This window comes from Melanerpes formicivorus, unplaced genomic scaffold (assembly GCF_026170545.1).
Source record: "Melanerpes formicivorus ecotype bairdi unplaced genomic scaffold, bMelFor1.0.p_v2 SCAF_19, whole genome shotgun sequence".
In the NCBI taxonomy this organism is placed as follows: Eukaryota; Metazoa; Chordata; class Aves; order Piciformes; family Picidae; genus Melanerpes; species Melanerpes formicivorus.
Window position 1 is genome coordinate 14,880,679 of NW_027142371.1, and position 15,245 is coordinate 14,895,923.

The 15,245-nt window shown below is 68.5% G+C and overlaps 1 protein-coding gene across 3 annotated transcripts; it reads right to left on the minus strand.

The window, feature by feature from the left end:
- Positions 1-1,230: 1,230 nt before the first annotated feature.
- On the minus strand, positions 1,231-11,638 carry FKBP1A (FKBP prolyl isomerase 1A). Of its 3 annotated transcripts, XM_068150311.1 has the most exons (5): positions 11,545-11,638; positions 11,353-11,400; positions 4,063-4,175; positions 2,551-2,701; positions 1,231-1,418 (listed from the first exon to the last, which is right to left on the minus strand). In XM_068150311.1, exons 1-4 carry the CDS (start codon positions 11,579-11,581, stop codon positions 2,573-2,575), a joined length of 327 nt encoding a protein of 108 aa, XP_068006412.1. In that variant the 5' UTR covers positions 11,582-11,638; the 3' UTR covers positions 1,231-1,418; positions 2,551-2,572. The 3 variants fall into 3 exon arrangements, with proteins under 3 accessions (XP_068006412.1, XP_068006410.1, XP_068006411.1); XM_068150309.1 differs by lacking the exons at positions 11,353-11,400; positions 11,545-11,638 and adding an exon at positions 10,856-11,224; XM_068150310.1 differs by lacking the exons at positions 11,353-11,400; positions 11,545-11,638 and adding an exon at positions 10,856-11,224 and having other exon boundaries at positions 1,231-1,421.
- Between the last annotated feature and the right edge of the window lie 3,607 nt (positions 11,639-15,245).

Sequence of the window (15,245 nt, forward strand, 5' to 3'; positions counted from 1 at the left end):
CATGAGCCCAGCACAGCACCCTGAGCCTGGCCCAGCACCCCCTGAGCCCAGCACAGCACCCTGAGCCTGGCCCAGCACCCCCAGCAGAGGCAGGGGACAGAGCTGGTGACACAGGGTGAGAAAAGGCAGCAGAAAGCAGTTTATTGATAACCAAAGTCAGACCTCTCTGCAGGGGGGGCAGCACTAGGCAGGGCAGAGGGAGGGGGGCAGCAGGGGCTGGGCAGCAGGGGGGGGGCAGCAGGGGCCGGGGGGGGGCAGCAGGGGCTGGGCAGCAGGGGCCGGGGGGGGGCAGCAGGGGCCGGGGGGGGGCAGCAAGGGCCGGGGGGGGGGCAGCTTCTGCATCCTCTGATCCAGGCAGGCAGCGATGACCAGCATCAGGTGTCAGGAGAGGAGGGGCAGGGGGCTGAGGCTGGGGCCAGCTGGGGGGGTCTGAGGGTTCCTTTCCAGGGCTGGGGGTGGTCTTGCTGGAGCTGACCCCCACACACTGCTTTGCCCCAGCCCAGCCCCACCACCTCCCCCCCCCGGGGCAGCACCTTCCCACTGCTGCTTTCCGGTTGCCTCCCCAGGCAGCTGCTGGAGCCTCAGCTCCCAAGGCAGGGCTGGGAAGGGAGGTGGGGAGAAGGCAGAGCAAGGCAGGGGGCAGAGCAGCCTCCCCCTCCCCCTCCCCAAAAAAACCCCAAAGAAGAATAAATGCCTGGAAGCCAAACCCCCCTGGGAGTGCAGGGAAGGCCTCACTGCTCCCTCCCTGCCCTGCCCTCAGGCAGGGGACCCAGGAGATCCCAGCTCCTGCTTCTCCTTGTGCTCCCTGCCTCCCCTCAGCCTCCCCCTGCCTCCCCTCAGCCTCACTCAGCCTCCCCTCAGCCTCACTCAGCCTCCCCTCAGCCTCCCCCTGCTATGGCTTTTGCAGCAGCAGCTTCTGGTTTGAAACCACCCCAAAAAGAAAGCCCAACCACCCCACCCCCCACCCCCAAACCTCAAAAGAGAAACTAAAAGGAGCAAGGGATCTCCTTTTGTTCCACTCCTGCTCAACATCCAGCCCCAGGGCAGACCCCAGGTGAAGGTTTCCTCGCCTGGGGCAACTGCCTCCCCCTCTGGCCAGCCCAGCAGCGCGCTGCCAGCCCAAGCCTTGCACCTGGGGCAAAGGAAAGAGACCCAAAAGGGGGAAGAGCTCTGGGGGGGACACCCCCCACCTCCCCCCTGCCACACACACACCAAAAACTACTGAAAGAGTTGAGGTTTCCAGCTTGTAAGTTTAAAAAGACATCAAAACACCACGGGGGGAGGAGGGGGAGGCAGAGGCAAAGCTGAGTGACCAAAGGCATTCAGTCAGGTGGAGGTTAGGCAATGAGCTGTGGGGGGCAGAGCCCTGCTGCACTCTGCCCTGAAGCTGAGGCTCTGGGTTCCTCCGTGTGCCAACCCTGCTGGGAGAGGAGGGGGCAGTGAGGGGCAGTGCCCCACAGCCTGCTGCCCGCTGCCCACTGCCCCCAGGGGAGCCCTGGCAGGGCAGGCAGCGGCACCAAGCAGCAGGATCCTGCCCACACTGCCCTCAGGCACTGCAGCACTTGAGCCCTGAGGGGGGGAGGGAGCACAGCTCCCAGCCTGGCACCCACTGACCAGAGGGCACAGCCCCAGCCTGCCCACCCCCTGGCACCCCCTGACCACAGGGCACAGCCCCAGCCTGCCCACCCCCTGGCACCCACTGACCACAGGGCACAGCCCCAGCCTGCCCACCCCCAGCCTGCCCACCCCCTGGCACCCACTGACCAGAGGGCACAGCCCCAGCCTGCCCACCCCCTGGCACCCACTGACCACAGGGCACAGCCCCAGCCTGCCCACCCCCAGCCTGCCCACCCCCTGGCACCCACTGACCACAGGGCACAGCCCCAGCCTGCCCACCCCCTGGCACCCACTGACCAGAGGGCACAGCCCCAGCCTGCCCACCCCCTGGCACCCACTGACCAGAGAGCACAGCCCCATCCTGCCCACCCCCTGGCACCCACTGACCAGAGAGCACAGCCCCATCCTGCCCACCCCCTGGCATCCACAGCCCCCAGGGCTCAGCCCCACCCTGCCCTCGCCTCCCTCCCAGCTGCCCCACAGCGCGTGGGGGCAGAGCCGGGGGCAGAGCCGAGGGCAGAGCCGAGGGCAGAGCCGAGGGCAGAGCTGAGGGCAGAGCCGGGGGCAGAGCCGAGGGCAGAGCTGAGGGCAGAGCCGGGGGCAGAGCCGAGGGCAGAGCTGAGGGCAGAGCCGAGGGCAGAGCTGAGGGCAGAGCTGAGGGCAGAGCCGGGGGCAGAGCCGAGGGCAGAGCTGAGGGCAGAGCCGAGGGCAGAGCCGAGGGCAGAGCTGAGGGCAGAGCCGAGGGCAGAGCCGAGGGCAGAGCCGGGGGCAGAGCCGAGGGCAGAGCCGGGGGCAGAGCCGGGGGCAGAGCTGAGGGCAGAGCCGAGGGCAGAGCCGGGGGCAGAGCCGAGGGCAGAGCCGGGGGCAGAGCCGGGGGCAGAGCCGAGGGCAGAGCCGGGGGCAGAGCCGGGGTGCCCAGGTGCCCCTGCTCACCCGGCAGAGGTGCTGGGGGAGCTCACTCCAGCTTCATCAGCTCCACGTCGAAGATGAGGGTGGCGTTGGGCGGGATGATGCCGGGGTGGCCGGTGGAGCCGTAGGCGTAGTCGGGGGAGATGGTCATCTTGGCCCGCTGGCCAACGCTCATCTGGGCAGGGAGAGGCACAGGGCGCTCAGCAGCCGCGCACCAGGGGCACAGGGCTGCCCCCAGGGCTGGGTGGGGCAGAAGGGCAAGGAGGCAGCAGAGGTTGGGCAAGGAGCAGGCTCTGAGGTGCCCTCACGGTGCCCAGCGGAGGCAATGGCACTGCCCACAGCCACCAGCACCCCTCTGCCAGGCTGGAGGAGGAGCAGGGATGGAGACAGCAGCACCACAGAATGGGTTTGGCTTGGAAGGGACCTCAGAGCTCAGCCAGCCCCAGCCCCCTGCCCTGGGCAGGGACCCCTCCCCCCAGCCCAGGCTGCTCAGGGCCTCATCCAGCCTGGCCCTGAGCACCTCCAGGGAGGGGACAGCCACAGCCCCCCTGGGCAGCCTGTGCCAGGCTCTCCCCAGCCCCACTGTAAGGAATTTCCAGTCTCAATCTGCCCTCTCCCAGCTCAGAGCCACTGTCCTCATTCTGGCACCAAAGTGAGGGCAGGGAACACCAGGCCATTCCCACCCCTGCTGGCATCCTCGTGCCCACTGCCTGGCACCCTGCTCCTGCAGGGCCAGAGGAGGCCACCAGGATGATCAGGGGCTGCAGAGCCTCTCCTGTGGGGCCAGGCTGGGAGAGCTGGGGCTGTGCAGCCTGGAGGAGAGAAGGCTCCAGGGAGAGCTCAGAGCAGCTTCCAGTAGCTGCAGGGCTCCAGGAGAGCTGGGGAGGGACTCTGGACAGGGGCTGGGAGTGGCAATGGCTCTGAGCTGGGAGAGGGGAGGCTGAGACTGGGGAGGAGGAAGAATTCTTCCCAGTGAGGCTGGGGAGAGCCTGGCACAGGTTGCCCAGGGAGGCTGTGGCTGCCCTCTCCCTGGAGGTGCTCAGGGCCAGGCTGGATGAGGCCCTGAGCATCCTGTGCTGGTGGGAGGGGTCCCTGCCCAGGGCAGAGGGCTGGAGCTGGCTGAGCCTTCAGGCCCCCTCCAACCCAAAGCCACACTGTGACTGCCCATGGCAGAGAGCTGGGCCCGGGGGCTGGGGCTGTGCCATGCCCAGCGTGGGCAGGCTGGCAGGCAGCTCAGCTGGCAGCAGCCTGCTGGCTGGCTGGGGGCTGACTCAGAGCAGAAATGTCACCACTGAGTCACCAACCTGCCGGAGGTGGAGCTGCAGCCCGGGGCCAGCCCTGCCCCCTGCTGCCATCTGGCACTGCAGGGCTGCGACTCACCCCCACAGCTCCCTGCAGCCAGGGGGGGGAGGAGGAGATGGGGAGGGGAGGAGAGCAGGAGCAGCAGGGAGGGCTCTGTGCCCACGCTGCAGCTCCCTGCACACAGCACTGCCGAGGAGGAGGAGGAGGAGGAGGAGGAGGAGGAGCAGCAGGCACCTGAGCGACTCCTTCCTCCCAGCCGCGGATCACCTCCTGCTTGCCCATCACGAACTTGAAAGGCTTGTTCCTGTCCCGGGAGGAGTCGAACTTCTTCCCATCCTCCAGCATCCCTGGGGGGAGAGGCAGGGCTCAGGGGGGCTCAGGGGCCGGCTGCAGGCCCCCCCGAGGCCACAGAGCCCACCCGGAGCTCAGCACCTCCCCACACACAGTCCCCAGGCAGTGGCCCCAGGCTGCCCCCTCCTAGGGAGTAGATCCCAGCCCCCCCTGGCTCCAGCCTCCTCTCAGGGAGCTGCAGAGAGCAATGAGGTCTCCCTCAGCCTCCTCTGCTCCAGGCTGCACACCCCCAGCTCCCTCAGCTGCTCCTCCCCAGCCCTGCTCTCCAGACCCTTCCTCATCTTCATTGCCCTCCTCTGGACCTGCTCAGCCCTCAGAGTCCTTGGAGTGGGGAGCCCAAACCTGACCCCAGGGCTGGAGGTGCAGCCTGCCCAGAGCCCAGCAGAGAGGCACAGTCCCTGCCCTGCTCCTGCTGCCCACAGCATTGCTGACCCAGGGCAGGCTGCTGCTGGCCTCCTTGGCCACCTGAGCAGACTGTGAGGTGCTGCTGACACAGGGACAGAGCCACACCAGCCCCTGGGTGCCTGTGAGCTGGCAGCCTGAGCAGGGCACAGTCACCCAGGCACAGCTCACACGGCCCTGAGTCAAAGCTGCTGCCCAGCTCAGCCTCCTCTCCTCCAGGGAAGTCACTGCGTGGGGGGGCCAGGGAGGGAACCCCCCAGCAGCCCAGGGAGGGAACCCCCCAGCAGCCCAGGGAGGGAACCCCCCAGCCCGGGAGCAGCAGCCTGGGGCAGGGCAGGATGGTTCCTGCTCCCCAGAAGTGCCCCACTGGGCTGGGGCTGAGGGCAGGGCAGGGCAGGGGAGGGAGGCAGTGAGGGAACATCTCCCACCTCAGCAGCCCTGCAGGCAGCAGGAGCAGGCCCAGCACCTCCCATCCCACCAGCAGACACAGTCCCCAGGCCCAGCAGGGTGGGTCTGGAAGGGATCTCAGGAGCTCTCCCAGGCCAAGTCCTGCCCCAGCAGGGCCCCCACAGAGCCTGCCCAGGAGCACAGTGCCCAGGGGGGGTTGGAAGCTCTGCACACCAGGAGACTCCACAACCTCTCTGGGCAGCCTGCTCCAGGGCTCTGCTCCCTCACACCAAACAACTTTCTCCTCAGGGAACCTCCTGGCTGCCACTCTGTGCCCATTGCTCCTTGTGCTGTCCCTGGGCACCACTGAGCAGAGCCTGGCCCCAGCCTCTTGCCCCCCACAGCTCCTTTAGCTCCCCTCTGGGGCTGCTCTGCTGCAGGCTCTCAGCCCCAGGGCTCTCAGCCTTGGCTCCTCAGCCCCTCCCTCAGTACTTCACAGCCTACCTCCTGCCTCTCCCATGCTGGGGGCACCAAACCAGACTCAGAGGCTCCCACTCCCCACCTGGGCTGCTTCCAGGCCTGCTCCCAGCCCCACCCCAAGCCAAACCTCTTCCATCCCCAGGAGAGACACCGGGAAGAGGAGCAGCAAGCTCTGAGCAGCCACTGCCCAGGGCAATCCTCCTTCCCCTCCACAGCACCACTCCTGCTGCTGACATCCCCAGGGCTAAATATAACTCCCCAGGATGGGCAGGGGAGGAATTCCCTCCCCTGCCCTGCTCCCTGCCTGCCCTTCTTGGGGAATCTTGGAGCTGGAGCTGCCTCCTAGGAGCAGCAACTCCACCGAGCAGCAGCTCCAGCTCAACACATCCCAAACCCTTGGGCAGCAAGAGGGAAGCCCCCAGCCCCCCCACCCCCCACCCCCTTCTCAGGGTTCAGAGCATCAGGTTGCAGCCCTGGCCTTTGGAACAGTAAACCTGGAGGTGTTTTATTCATTTCCTCCTCCCAGGAGCAGCCTCTTGTTGCTCAACCTGTTCCCAAGCCCTGTCTGGCACCACCTCCCTGCTCCTGTCCTCTGGGCTTCCTCCCACCCAGTGGGGGATGCTGGCAGCCAGGACATGAGGTTGGTTGTGTTGGTTGGCACACAAGCAGTGCCAGTCAGCTGCAGCCTGAGCTGACCCCCTGAGCCCAGCCTGGGCATCACAACCAGCTGGAGGGGGTGGTGGTGGTGGCTGTAGGAGCAGAGGGGACAGCTCCTGCCTGCCACCCTGCTCCTTGAGCAGCCACAGAAGGGGGGAGAGAAAAGCCCCAAAAGCAGAGAGGATGAGCTGGCAGCAGCCTGCCTGGCACAGCAAGCAGGCAGCAGCAGCAGGGTGAGGCACCACAGGAGGTGCCAGCAGTGCACCTGCCTGAATCCAGCCCCTGGGAGTGCTCTGGAGCCCACAGGGGGCAGGGACTGATGAGCTGGGCTGGGCTGGCTGCAGCAGCCCAGGGGATGGATCACTCAGGCTGCCCCAGGATGCTGCAGGTCAGACAGGAGCTGCTCCCCTGCTGTGCCCTCACCCCACCGGCTGGAACACAGAGCCCCTGATGCCTCAGAGAGCAGAACATCCTCATCCCAGGCACTTCCTCTGCCCAGGAGGCTCCCAGGAGGCTTCCCCAGCCCTTGACAAGTATCAGCAACCATTTCCTGCTCCCTGCCAGCCCCAGCCCGGCCTAACAGAGATCTTAAAGCCACTGCAAAGGCAAAGCATCCCCTGGCAACAGCAGCAGCCCTGCCAGAGCCCCGGGGGCAGCAGCCAGCTCCTTCCTGGCAGGGCTCCAGCCCTGTGGGGAGGGCAGAGCCCCCCGAGGTGGGGAATGGAAACCCACCTGCCCCAGCCCCACCCGCGGGGATTTGCCCCCGGGGAGATCTCAGCTGGGCTGTGGGGAGGGCAAACAACAGCCAGGCAAAGCACAAAGCCCAGGGCTGCAGAGGTCACAGGACAGAATGGGGGCTCTGGAAGGCAGCTCCAGCCCTGCCAGGTCTCTGCCACACTTGGCAGGCAGCAGCCGACTTGGCTCCAGGCCCCCCTGGGCGGGCAGAGGAGAGCTGAGCCAGGAGCTGGAGCAGGCAGAGGCAGCCCCTGGGGGAAACCTGCAGGCCTGGGGGGTGCTGGGGAGGGTGCAGAGCCCCATCTGTGCCCCCTCTGGCCTGGCAGAGCCCCATCTGTGCCCCCTCTGGCCTGGCAGAGCCCCATCTGTGCCCCCTCTGGCCTGGCAGAGCCCCATCTGTGCCCCCTCTGGCCTGGAGTGCCAGCCCCTGGCCTGGTCCCTGCCCAGGGGCTCCTGCTTGGAGCTGCTTTTCCAGAGGCAGGCAGGGAGAGACTGAAGCAGTGGGGCAGGCAGCTCTGCTCCAGCCCCATGGAGAGAGAGGAGGGAAAACCCTTCCCCAAAGTCCTGGGACCCCCAGCACGCTCCAGCCCCCTGCCCAGCACAGGGCTGCCCAGCTGAGGTTAAATCCTGCACCACCAGCAGCCTCTGCCAGGTGCTTTGGACCCCAGCCCTCCATCCCCACCCACAGCTGGATGTGGGAGGGGGCTCTGCCCACAGCTGGATGTGAGCTGGCAGGAGAGAGGACCCCCAGCAGAGGCAGGGGACAGAGGAGCCTCAGGAGAAGGTGCTGAGCTCCCAGCAGCTGCAAGGAAACAGCTGGCAGAGGCTTGGGTGCTGTGTGGCTGTGCACAGCAGGGAGGGCAGCACCAGGCAGCTGCTGAGCTGGCTGCAGGAAGAGAATCACAGCAAGGTTTGGCTTGGAGAACACCTCCAGGATCAGTGGAGCCCAAGCCTGACCCCAGCCCTGCCAGGGCACCCCCAAACCCCCAGCACCACAGCTGCAGGGATGGGGACTGCCCTGGGCAGCCTGGGCCAGGCCTGGGCAGCCCTCAAGGGGCAGAAATTGCTCCTCATGGCCAACCCAAGCCTGCCCTGGGGCAGAGCTGGCAGCTGAGGCTGTGTCCAGCACAGGGGAGCTGGGGAAGGAGACTCTGCTGCGTGCTGTGCCCTGCTGGGCAGTTCCCTCTGGTGCTCCTGCCAGGTGCCCAGCCCCTGCCCCAAGCCCACCCCCTCCAGACAGCTCACAGGCTGGCAGTGCTCAGGCACAGCAGACTCACTCCCAGCCCAGCACCCCCACGGGCCCCCACTCCCCCTCCTGGGGCACAGAGGAGCAGCCATGGCCTCTCCACAGCCTCCCCTACACTCAGGGAGCAGCTCCCTTCACCCCACACCTCGCTTCTGGGGAGCACAGCATCCACCCCCAGAGCCCCAGCACAGCATCCCACCCAGCCCTGCCCCCCAGCCAGACCCACCCAGGGGGAGGTCCCCAGCCCACAGCCCCCTCGGCACAGCCCTCCTGCCCACACCCCCCCAGGCAGCCCTCCTGCCCACACCCCCCCAGGCAGCCCTCCTGCCCACACCCCCCCTCGGCACAGCCCCTCCTGCCCACACCCCCCCAGGCAGCCCCTCCTGCCCACACCCCCCCAGGCAGCCCTCCTGCCCACACCCCCCTAGGCAGCCCTCCTGCCCACACCCCCCCAGGCAGCCCCTCCTGCCCACACTCCCCTCGGCAGCCCTCCTGCCCACACCCCCCCTAGGCAGCCCTCCTGCCCACACCCCCCCAGGCAGCCCCTCCTGCCCACACCCCCCCAGGCAGCCCCTCCTGCCCACACCCCCCCCAGGCAGCCCTCCTGCCCACACCCCCCTTAGGCAGCCCCTCCTGCCCACACCCCCCCAGGCAGCCCCTCCTGCCCACATCCCCCCCAGGCAGCCCCTCCTGCCCACACCCCCCTTAGGCAGCCCTCCTGCCCACACCCCCCCCAGGCAGCCCCTCCTGCCCACCCCCCCCCAGGCAGCCCCTCCTGCCCACACCCCCCCCCAGGCAGCCCTCCTGCCCACACCCCCCCTCGGCACAGCCCCTCCTGCCCACACCCCCCCCAGGCAGCCCCTCCTGCCCACACCCCCCCACAGGCAGCCCCTCCTGCCTCCTGCCCACACCCCCCCAGGCAGCCCTCCTGCCCACACCCCCCCCAGGCAGCCCTCCTGCCCACACCCCCCCAGGCAGCCCTCCTGCCCACACCCCCCCAGGCAGCCCCTCCTGCCCACACCCCCCCAGGCAGCCCTCCTGCCCACACCCCCCCAGGCAGCCCTCCTGCCCGGCACCGGGGGCTGGGAGCAGCCCTGGGGAGCTGCATCCTGCACTTAGTTTCTTTGCGAGCCCTTTGCAGCAGAGTTTCACATCAAAGGCTGCTCTGGGCACCCTGCTGGCTCCAGAGCCTTCCCCCTGCTCCCCGTGGGCTGCAGGCACAGCCTCCTGCCCTGAGAGGGGACCTGGCAAGGAAGGAGGGGGAAACGAGGTCCAATTCCTCCTGGAACCCAAAGGAGCACAAAGGGTCCAATGCCCCCAGCTGCCCCCCAAGCAGGGGGCCCAGAGGATGCTCCTGCAGCTGCCTCCCCAGCACCCTGTAGCTGTCTGTCTGTCCATCCCTCACCCCTGGGTGCTCCATGGGGCTCTGGATCTCTCTTCCAAAGCGTTTTCTAACCAAACCCCTGCACGTCCATGGCCCGGGGGGGGCAGAGCTGGCTGCTCACAGACCCACCACGGGCTGGGGGGGTCTGCATCAGCTCCAAGGGCAGAGGGGGATGGAGCCAAGCTGGGGCTCTGGCAGGAGCCCTGGGGCATGGCACTGATCCTGCTGCTGCTCCGGGCTCGGCAAGAGCCACAAGGGAGCTGTGGACCACAGGTCTGCAGAGCTCCCTGAAAGCTAAGCCCTGCCTGGGCCTCCTGCAGCCAGGGACAGCTGCAGGCAGCCCTCAGCCACCCGACCGGCACCGGGACCTGGGGGTGTTTGATTTCTGCTGCCGGCTGAGGCAGGCAAGAGGGGCAGGAGCTGCCTGCAGAGGGACCCGGGGGGGTAAAGGCCAAAAGGAGACAATGACAACAAAACCAAACCAAAAAGGGGAATGACAACAGGAAATTGGAGAGGGGCTCCCGGGGGCAGCACATCCCTGCGGCTGGGGAGGGTCCCTCAGGAGCAGCCCAGCAGGGTGTGGGGATGGGCAGACGGTGACCCCTGGAGCAGCTTTGTCAGGGTGGGGGCTGGAGCCCCAGCAGCAGCAGCACGGGAGGGAAGAGCTGGCAGGCGGCAGGGCTGGCCCCACCGGGAGCCACTTGACTGCCTGCCAGCCGCTCTTTGTTCTTCCACCGGCGGAGGAAACGGGCGGCCGGGGGGGTGGGGGAGACCGAGCCGCTTCCTGAGGAGGGAAGGGGAAGGATGGGGGGGGAGATGGAGGAGAAGCAGACGGGCTGGGCGCCCGCCGGGGGGCTGCCCGGGAGCCGCTCCGCAGACAGCGGCAGCCCCAGCCCGCCGCCCCCGGGGGGACCGGCAGAGAGCAGCCCCGAACGGGGCCGGTTCGGTTTCACCCCGCGGCACAGCGGCCATGACCCAGAGCTGCCCAAAGGGTGCCCGAGGTGGGGGCGAGACCCCCGGGGTGACTCTCAAAGCAATTCTGTGGATCTCAAGGCTGATTTCCTCTCCCCACCCCCAGCTCGCAGAAGGCTGACGGAGGGCACCCCGCACCCCGCGACCCTCCCTAACGGCAGCCCCGCACCCAACCCCAAACTGCAGCCCCTGCCACCCACGCTGGGGGTCCCTCCCCACCTTCGCTGCCCAGCCCCAGAAACACCCCAGGGTGGGCTGTGGGTCCAGGTCTGCCCCACGGACAGCGCTGGGGGCTCCGCAGCAGGGGCAAGAGGCTGGGGCAGCAGGGAGGGGGCTGCAGGAGCCCCTGGAAGGGGAGAGCACAAAGCTCCCGGGGGGCTGGCTGGAGGGATCGGGGGGTCCCGCAGGCTTACCCAGCACGGGGGGCTCTCGGCGGGGCCACCCCACAAGCCTCTGCTTCCCTGGGACCCTCCAGCGACCCTCTGGGTGCTGGCTGGGGGGGTCCTGCCCGCCCGGGGTGCCCCTGAGCACCGCCGGGGCCATTTCCCTGCGCAGCCGAACAGAGGGTGGGAAACCCGCCCCGAAAGAGACGGGGCAGCGGGAGAGACGGGAACCTCCCCCCGGGCACCGCGGCGCCTCCCCGCCCCGCTCGGGGCCCCGCGCCCACACCCTCCCCGGTAAGGGCCCTGCGGGGCACGCCGGACCCCTCCGGTTCCCCCGGGGAGCGCCGCGGCCCGCCCGGGCCGGAGCCGGCATCTCCGGAGGCCGCCGGGTGGGGTTGAGCCGGGGCGAAGGAGCAGCCCCCGGTCCCCCATCACGTTCCCCGGTGGCCGGACCGGGCCGAAGCGACCCTCCCCCGGTGCCGGCGGGGCAGCCCCGCCCTGCAGGCCCCGCGGCGGGCGGCACTCACCCGTGTAGTGAACCACGCAGGTCTGGCCGCGCTTGGGGAACGTCCGCCCTGCGGGGAGACAATCGCCGTCAGCCCACCGGGACCGGAACCGGGACCGACACCCGGAATCGAGCCCCGCACCGGGACCAGTCCGTCCGGGAGCGGGGGGCGGGGGGGAAAGGGAGGGAGAAAGGAGCCGGTGCCGCATCTCACCGTCGCCGGGGGCGATGGTCTCCACATGCACGCCCATGCCGGTGCCGGTGCCGCTCGCGCACCCGCAGCGCCCGCAGCCCGAGGGGGGAGGGGCCACGTGTGCGCAGCCTCGGCCGCCATCAGCCCGCGCGCGCCGCCCCGCCCCGCCCCGGCCCGGCCCCCGCCGCCGCCATCTTACCTCCCCCCCCCGGCCCGCCCGCGCGCGCCCCCCCCCCCCATCCCGGCCCCGGCGCCATCTTGGCCGCGCGCCGTTGCCAGGGGAACGCCGGAGCCGCCCTGAGGGAAGCCTCAGGCCCCGGGGGGGGGCTCAGAGCCATCCCCAGCAGCCCGAGCGGGGCGACCCCCGGGGCACCCTGCCCAGGACCCCTGCAGTCACAGGGACACCCCGGGGCACCCTGCCCGGCCCCCTGCAGTCACAGGGACACCCCCGGGGCACCCTGCCCAGGACCCCTGCCCGCAGCAGGGACACCCCCGGGGCACCCTGCCCAGGACCCCTGCCCGCAGCAGGGACACCCCCGGGGCACCCTGCCCAGGACCCCTGCAGTCACAGGGACACCCCCGGGGCACCCTGCCCAGGACCCCTGCAGTCACAGGGACACCCCCCGGGGCACCCTGCCCAGGACCCCTGCAGTCACAGGGACACCCCCGGGGCACCCTGCCCGGCCCCCTGCAGTCACAGGGACACCCCCGGGGGCACCCTGCCCGGCCCCCTGCCCGCAGCAGGGACACCCCCGGGGCACCCTGCCCAGGACCCCTGCAGTCACAGGGACACCCCGGGGCACCCTGCCCGGACCCCTGCCCGCAGCAGGGACACCCCCGGGGCACCCTGCCCAGGACCCCTGCCCGCAGCAGGGACACCCCCGGGGCACCCTGCCCGGACCCCTGCAGTCACAGGGACACCCCCGGGGCACCCTGCCCAGGCACACAGCCAGGCTGAGCTCCAATGGCTCCAGGGACGGAGCCTCCCCCCCCCCTGTGCCTCCCCATCCTCCCCGGCAGAGCTCCCTCCTGGTGCCCAGCCCAAGCATCCCCTGCTGCAGCCTCCAGCCACTGCCTCTCCTCCTCTCCCCACAGCCCCTTTGCTCAGTCCCTGCCCAGCTGCCTGCAGCTGCCCTGCAGACCCTGCCAGGCAGCTCTGAGGTGCCCTGGAGCCAGGCTGAGCAGAGAGCTGTGAGGTGCCAGCAGGGGCTGGGCTGTGGCGCAGTCCCCAGGAGCAGCCTGTGGCTCAGAGGGGTGCTGGGCACAGAGGGGCAGCAGCCTGCAGGCTGGGAAGGTGCTCTGGCACCCTCAGGACACAAGGAGGGTGGAACTGTGTCCCCCTGGGCCGAGCCCAGGCAGCTGTGCAGTGCCCAGCCCGGGGGGGCTGCGGGGCCCTGCGGCCGTGGCACCTGGGCACTGGGTCTGGCGGCCGTGGGGCGGTGCTGGACTGCAGCTGGGAGGTCTTTTCCAGACAAAACAATTCCATGATTCTGTGACAGGGACCTGGGGGGGCAGGGCCAGAGGAGGCCACGGCAGGGCTGGGAGCCCTCTGCTGTGAGCCAGGCTGAGGAGCTGGGGTTGTGCAGCCTGGAGAGGAGAAGGCTCCAGGGAGAGCTCCTGGTGGCCTTGCAGTGCTCAGAGGCTGAGCAGGAAGCTGGGGACAGACTTCTGAGCAGGGCCTGTTGGGACAGGCCAAGGGGAGATGGTTTGGACTCCAAGAGGGAGATTCAGACTGGAGAGAAGAGAGAAATGTTTGGTGCTGAGGGTGGGGAGAGCCTGGCCCAGGCTGCCCAGGGAGCTGGGAGCTGCCCCATGCCTGGCACCACTGCAGCTGAGGCTGGCTGGGGCTGGGAGCAGCCTGCTGGGGTTGGGGCTGCAGGGCTTGGTCTGGGTGACCTTGAGAGGTCCTTTCAGGGATTCTCTGCTATTTCATAGACTCCTGGTGCTGCTCCCCCCATGCTGGCAGAGGTCCTGCAGATGACACAGGGGGCTGAACACTCCCCCCCTCCACAGGACTTCCTTCTGGCAGCAGCAACTTTCTCTCTCTCTTTTTTTTTTCCCCTTCTTTTTTCTCTCTTTTTTTTCTTTCTGGGGAAATAAAAATCCCTGCAGGCAGAGGGTTTTGTGCCTCAAAGTGTCCTATTTCCTTACTTCAAGGAGATGGATTTGAATGTCCCCAAGGGAGCAGAGGAGTTCCAAGGACAGCCAAGAGACTACTGAAAAGGCAGAACGCTCAGCAAGTGCCTGAAAATGGGACACAAGAGGAAGAGAGACTTCAAGTCAGAGATAATGGGATGGAGCAAGCTTTAATTGCTTCTGCTCCTTGCCTGCAGCTTTCCAGGACTGAAATTGAGAGCAGCCCTGCAGAGGAGGGCTTGGGGGTGCTGCTGGGTGAGAGGCTGGGCAGGAGCCAGCAGTGGGAGCCTGCAGCTCAGGAGGCCAAGGGCAGCCTGGGCTGCACCCAGAGCAGTGTGGCCAGAGGTGGAGAGAGGGATCCTGCCCCTCTGCTCTGCTCAGAGCTCACCTGCAGGGCTGTGCCCAGCTCTGGAGCCCTCAGCACAGGAAGGACCTGGAGCTGATGGAGAGGGTCCAGAGGAGGCCACAAAGATGCTCAGGGGGTTGGAGCAGCTCTGCTGTGAGGCCAGGCTGAGGGAGCTGGGGTTCAGCCTGGAGAAGGCTGCAGGCAGAGCTCAGAGCAGCTCCCAGCAGGCTGCAGAGGGACTGCTCCCAAAGGCCTGCAGGGACAGCACCAGGGGCAGGGGTTTGAAATGAGAGCAGAGCAGATTGAGATTGGAGGTGAGGAGCAAGTTGTGCCCCAGGAGGCTGCTGGAACCCTGCAGCAGGTTGCCCAGGGAGGGAGCTGAGGCCCCAGGGCTGGAGCTGTGCAAGGTGAGGCTGGAGAAGGCTGTGAGCAAGCTGCTGCAGGGCAGGATGTCCCTGCTGAGGGCTGGGCTGGGTGAGCTCTGGAGCTCCCTTCCAGCCCAACCCATTCTAGGATTACATTTTGCAGGTCCCATCACTGCAGGCTTTTGGAAACAGCTCCTCTGCAGCCCTCCTGCAGGATCCCTTCAGGTGCTGGCAGGCTGCTGTTAGGTCTCCCTGGAGCCCTCTCCCCTGCAGGCTGCACAGCCCCAGCTCCCTCAGCCTGTGCTCCCAGCAGCGCTGCTCCAGCCCTGGCAGCATCTCTGTGCTCAGGACTCTCTGCAGCAGCTCTGTGTCCTTCCCCTGCTGGGGACAGCAGAGCCGGAGGCAGGCTTGGAGGTGAGGTCTGAGCAGAGCCCAGGGGCAGAATCTCCTCTGCTGCCCTCTCCCCCCCCCCCCAAAGCCGAGCCCCAGAGGGCCCCAGCCAGGGCAGGCAGGGGAAGGAGGAGGTCGTTTGTGCAGCCTGCCGGTGCCCTCCCTGCTGCGGCTGCCCGGGCAGGGCTCTGCAGCCCTCGGATCGATGCAGCCCAGGGCTGGGGAGGCTCTGCCTGCTCGCTCGGCTGCTGCCAGCCTGCAGCAGGCTGGAGAGCTGCAAGGTCAACCTCCGGGCAGATGCAGCTGGAGCCCTAAAAATAACCTGGCGGTGGCTGTGCTGGGGGCCGGGCAGAGCGCCGGCAGCCGCCGCAGGGCTGCTCTCTGCCCCCTCCCCCCCAGCCCTGCTGCCCCCTCCCCCCCAGCCCTGCTGCCCCTCCCCCCAGCCCTGCTGCCCCCCTCCCTCCAGCCCTGCTGCCCCTGCCCCC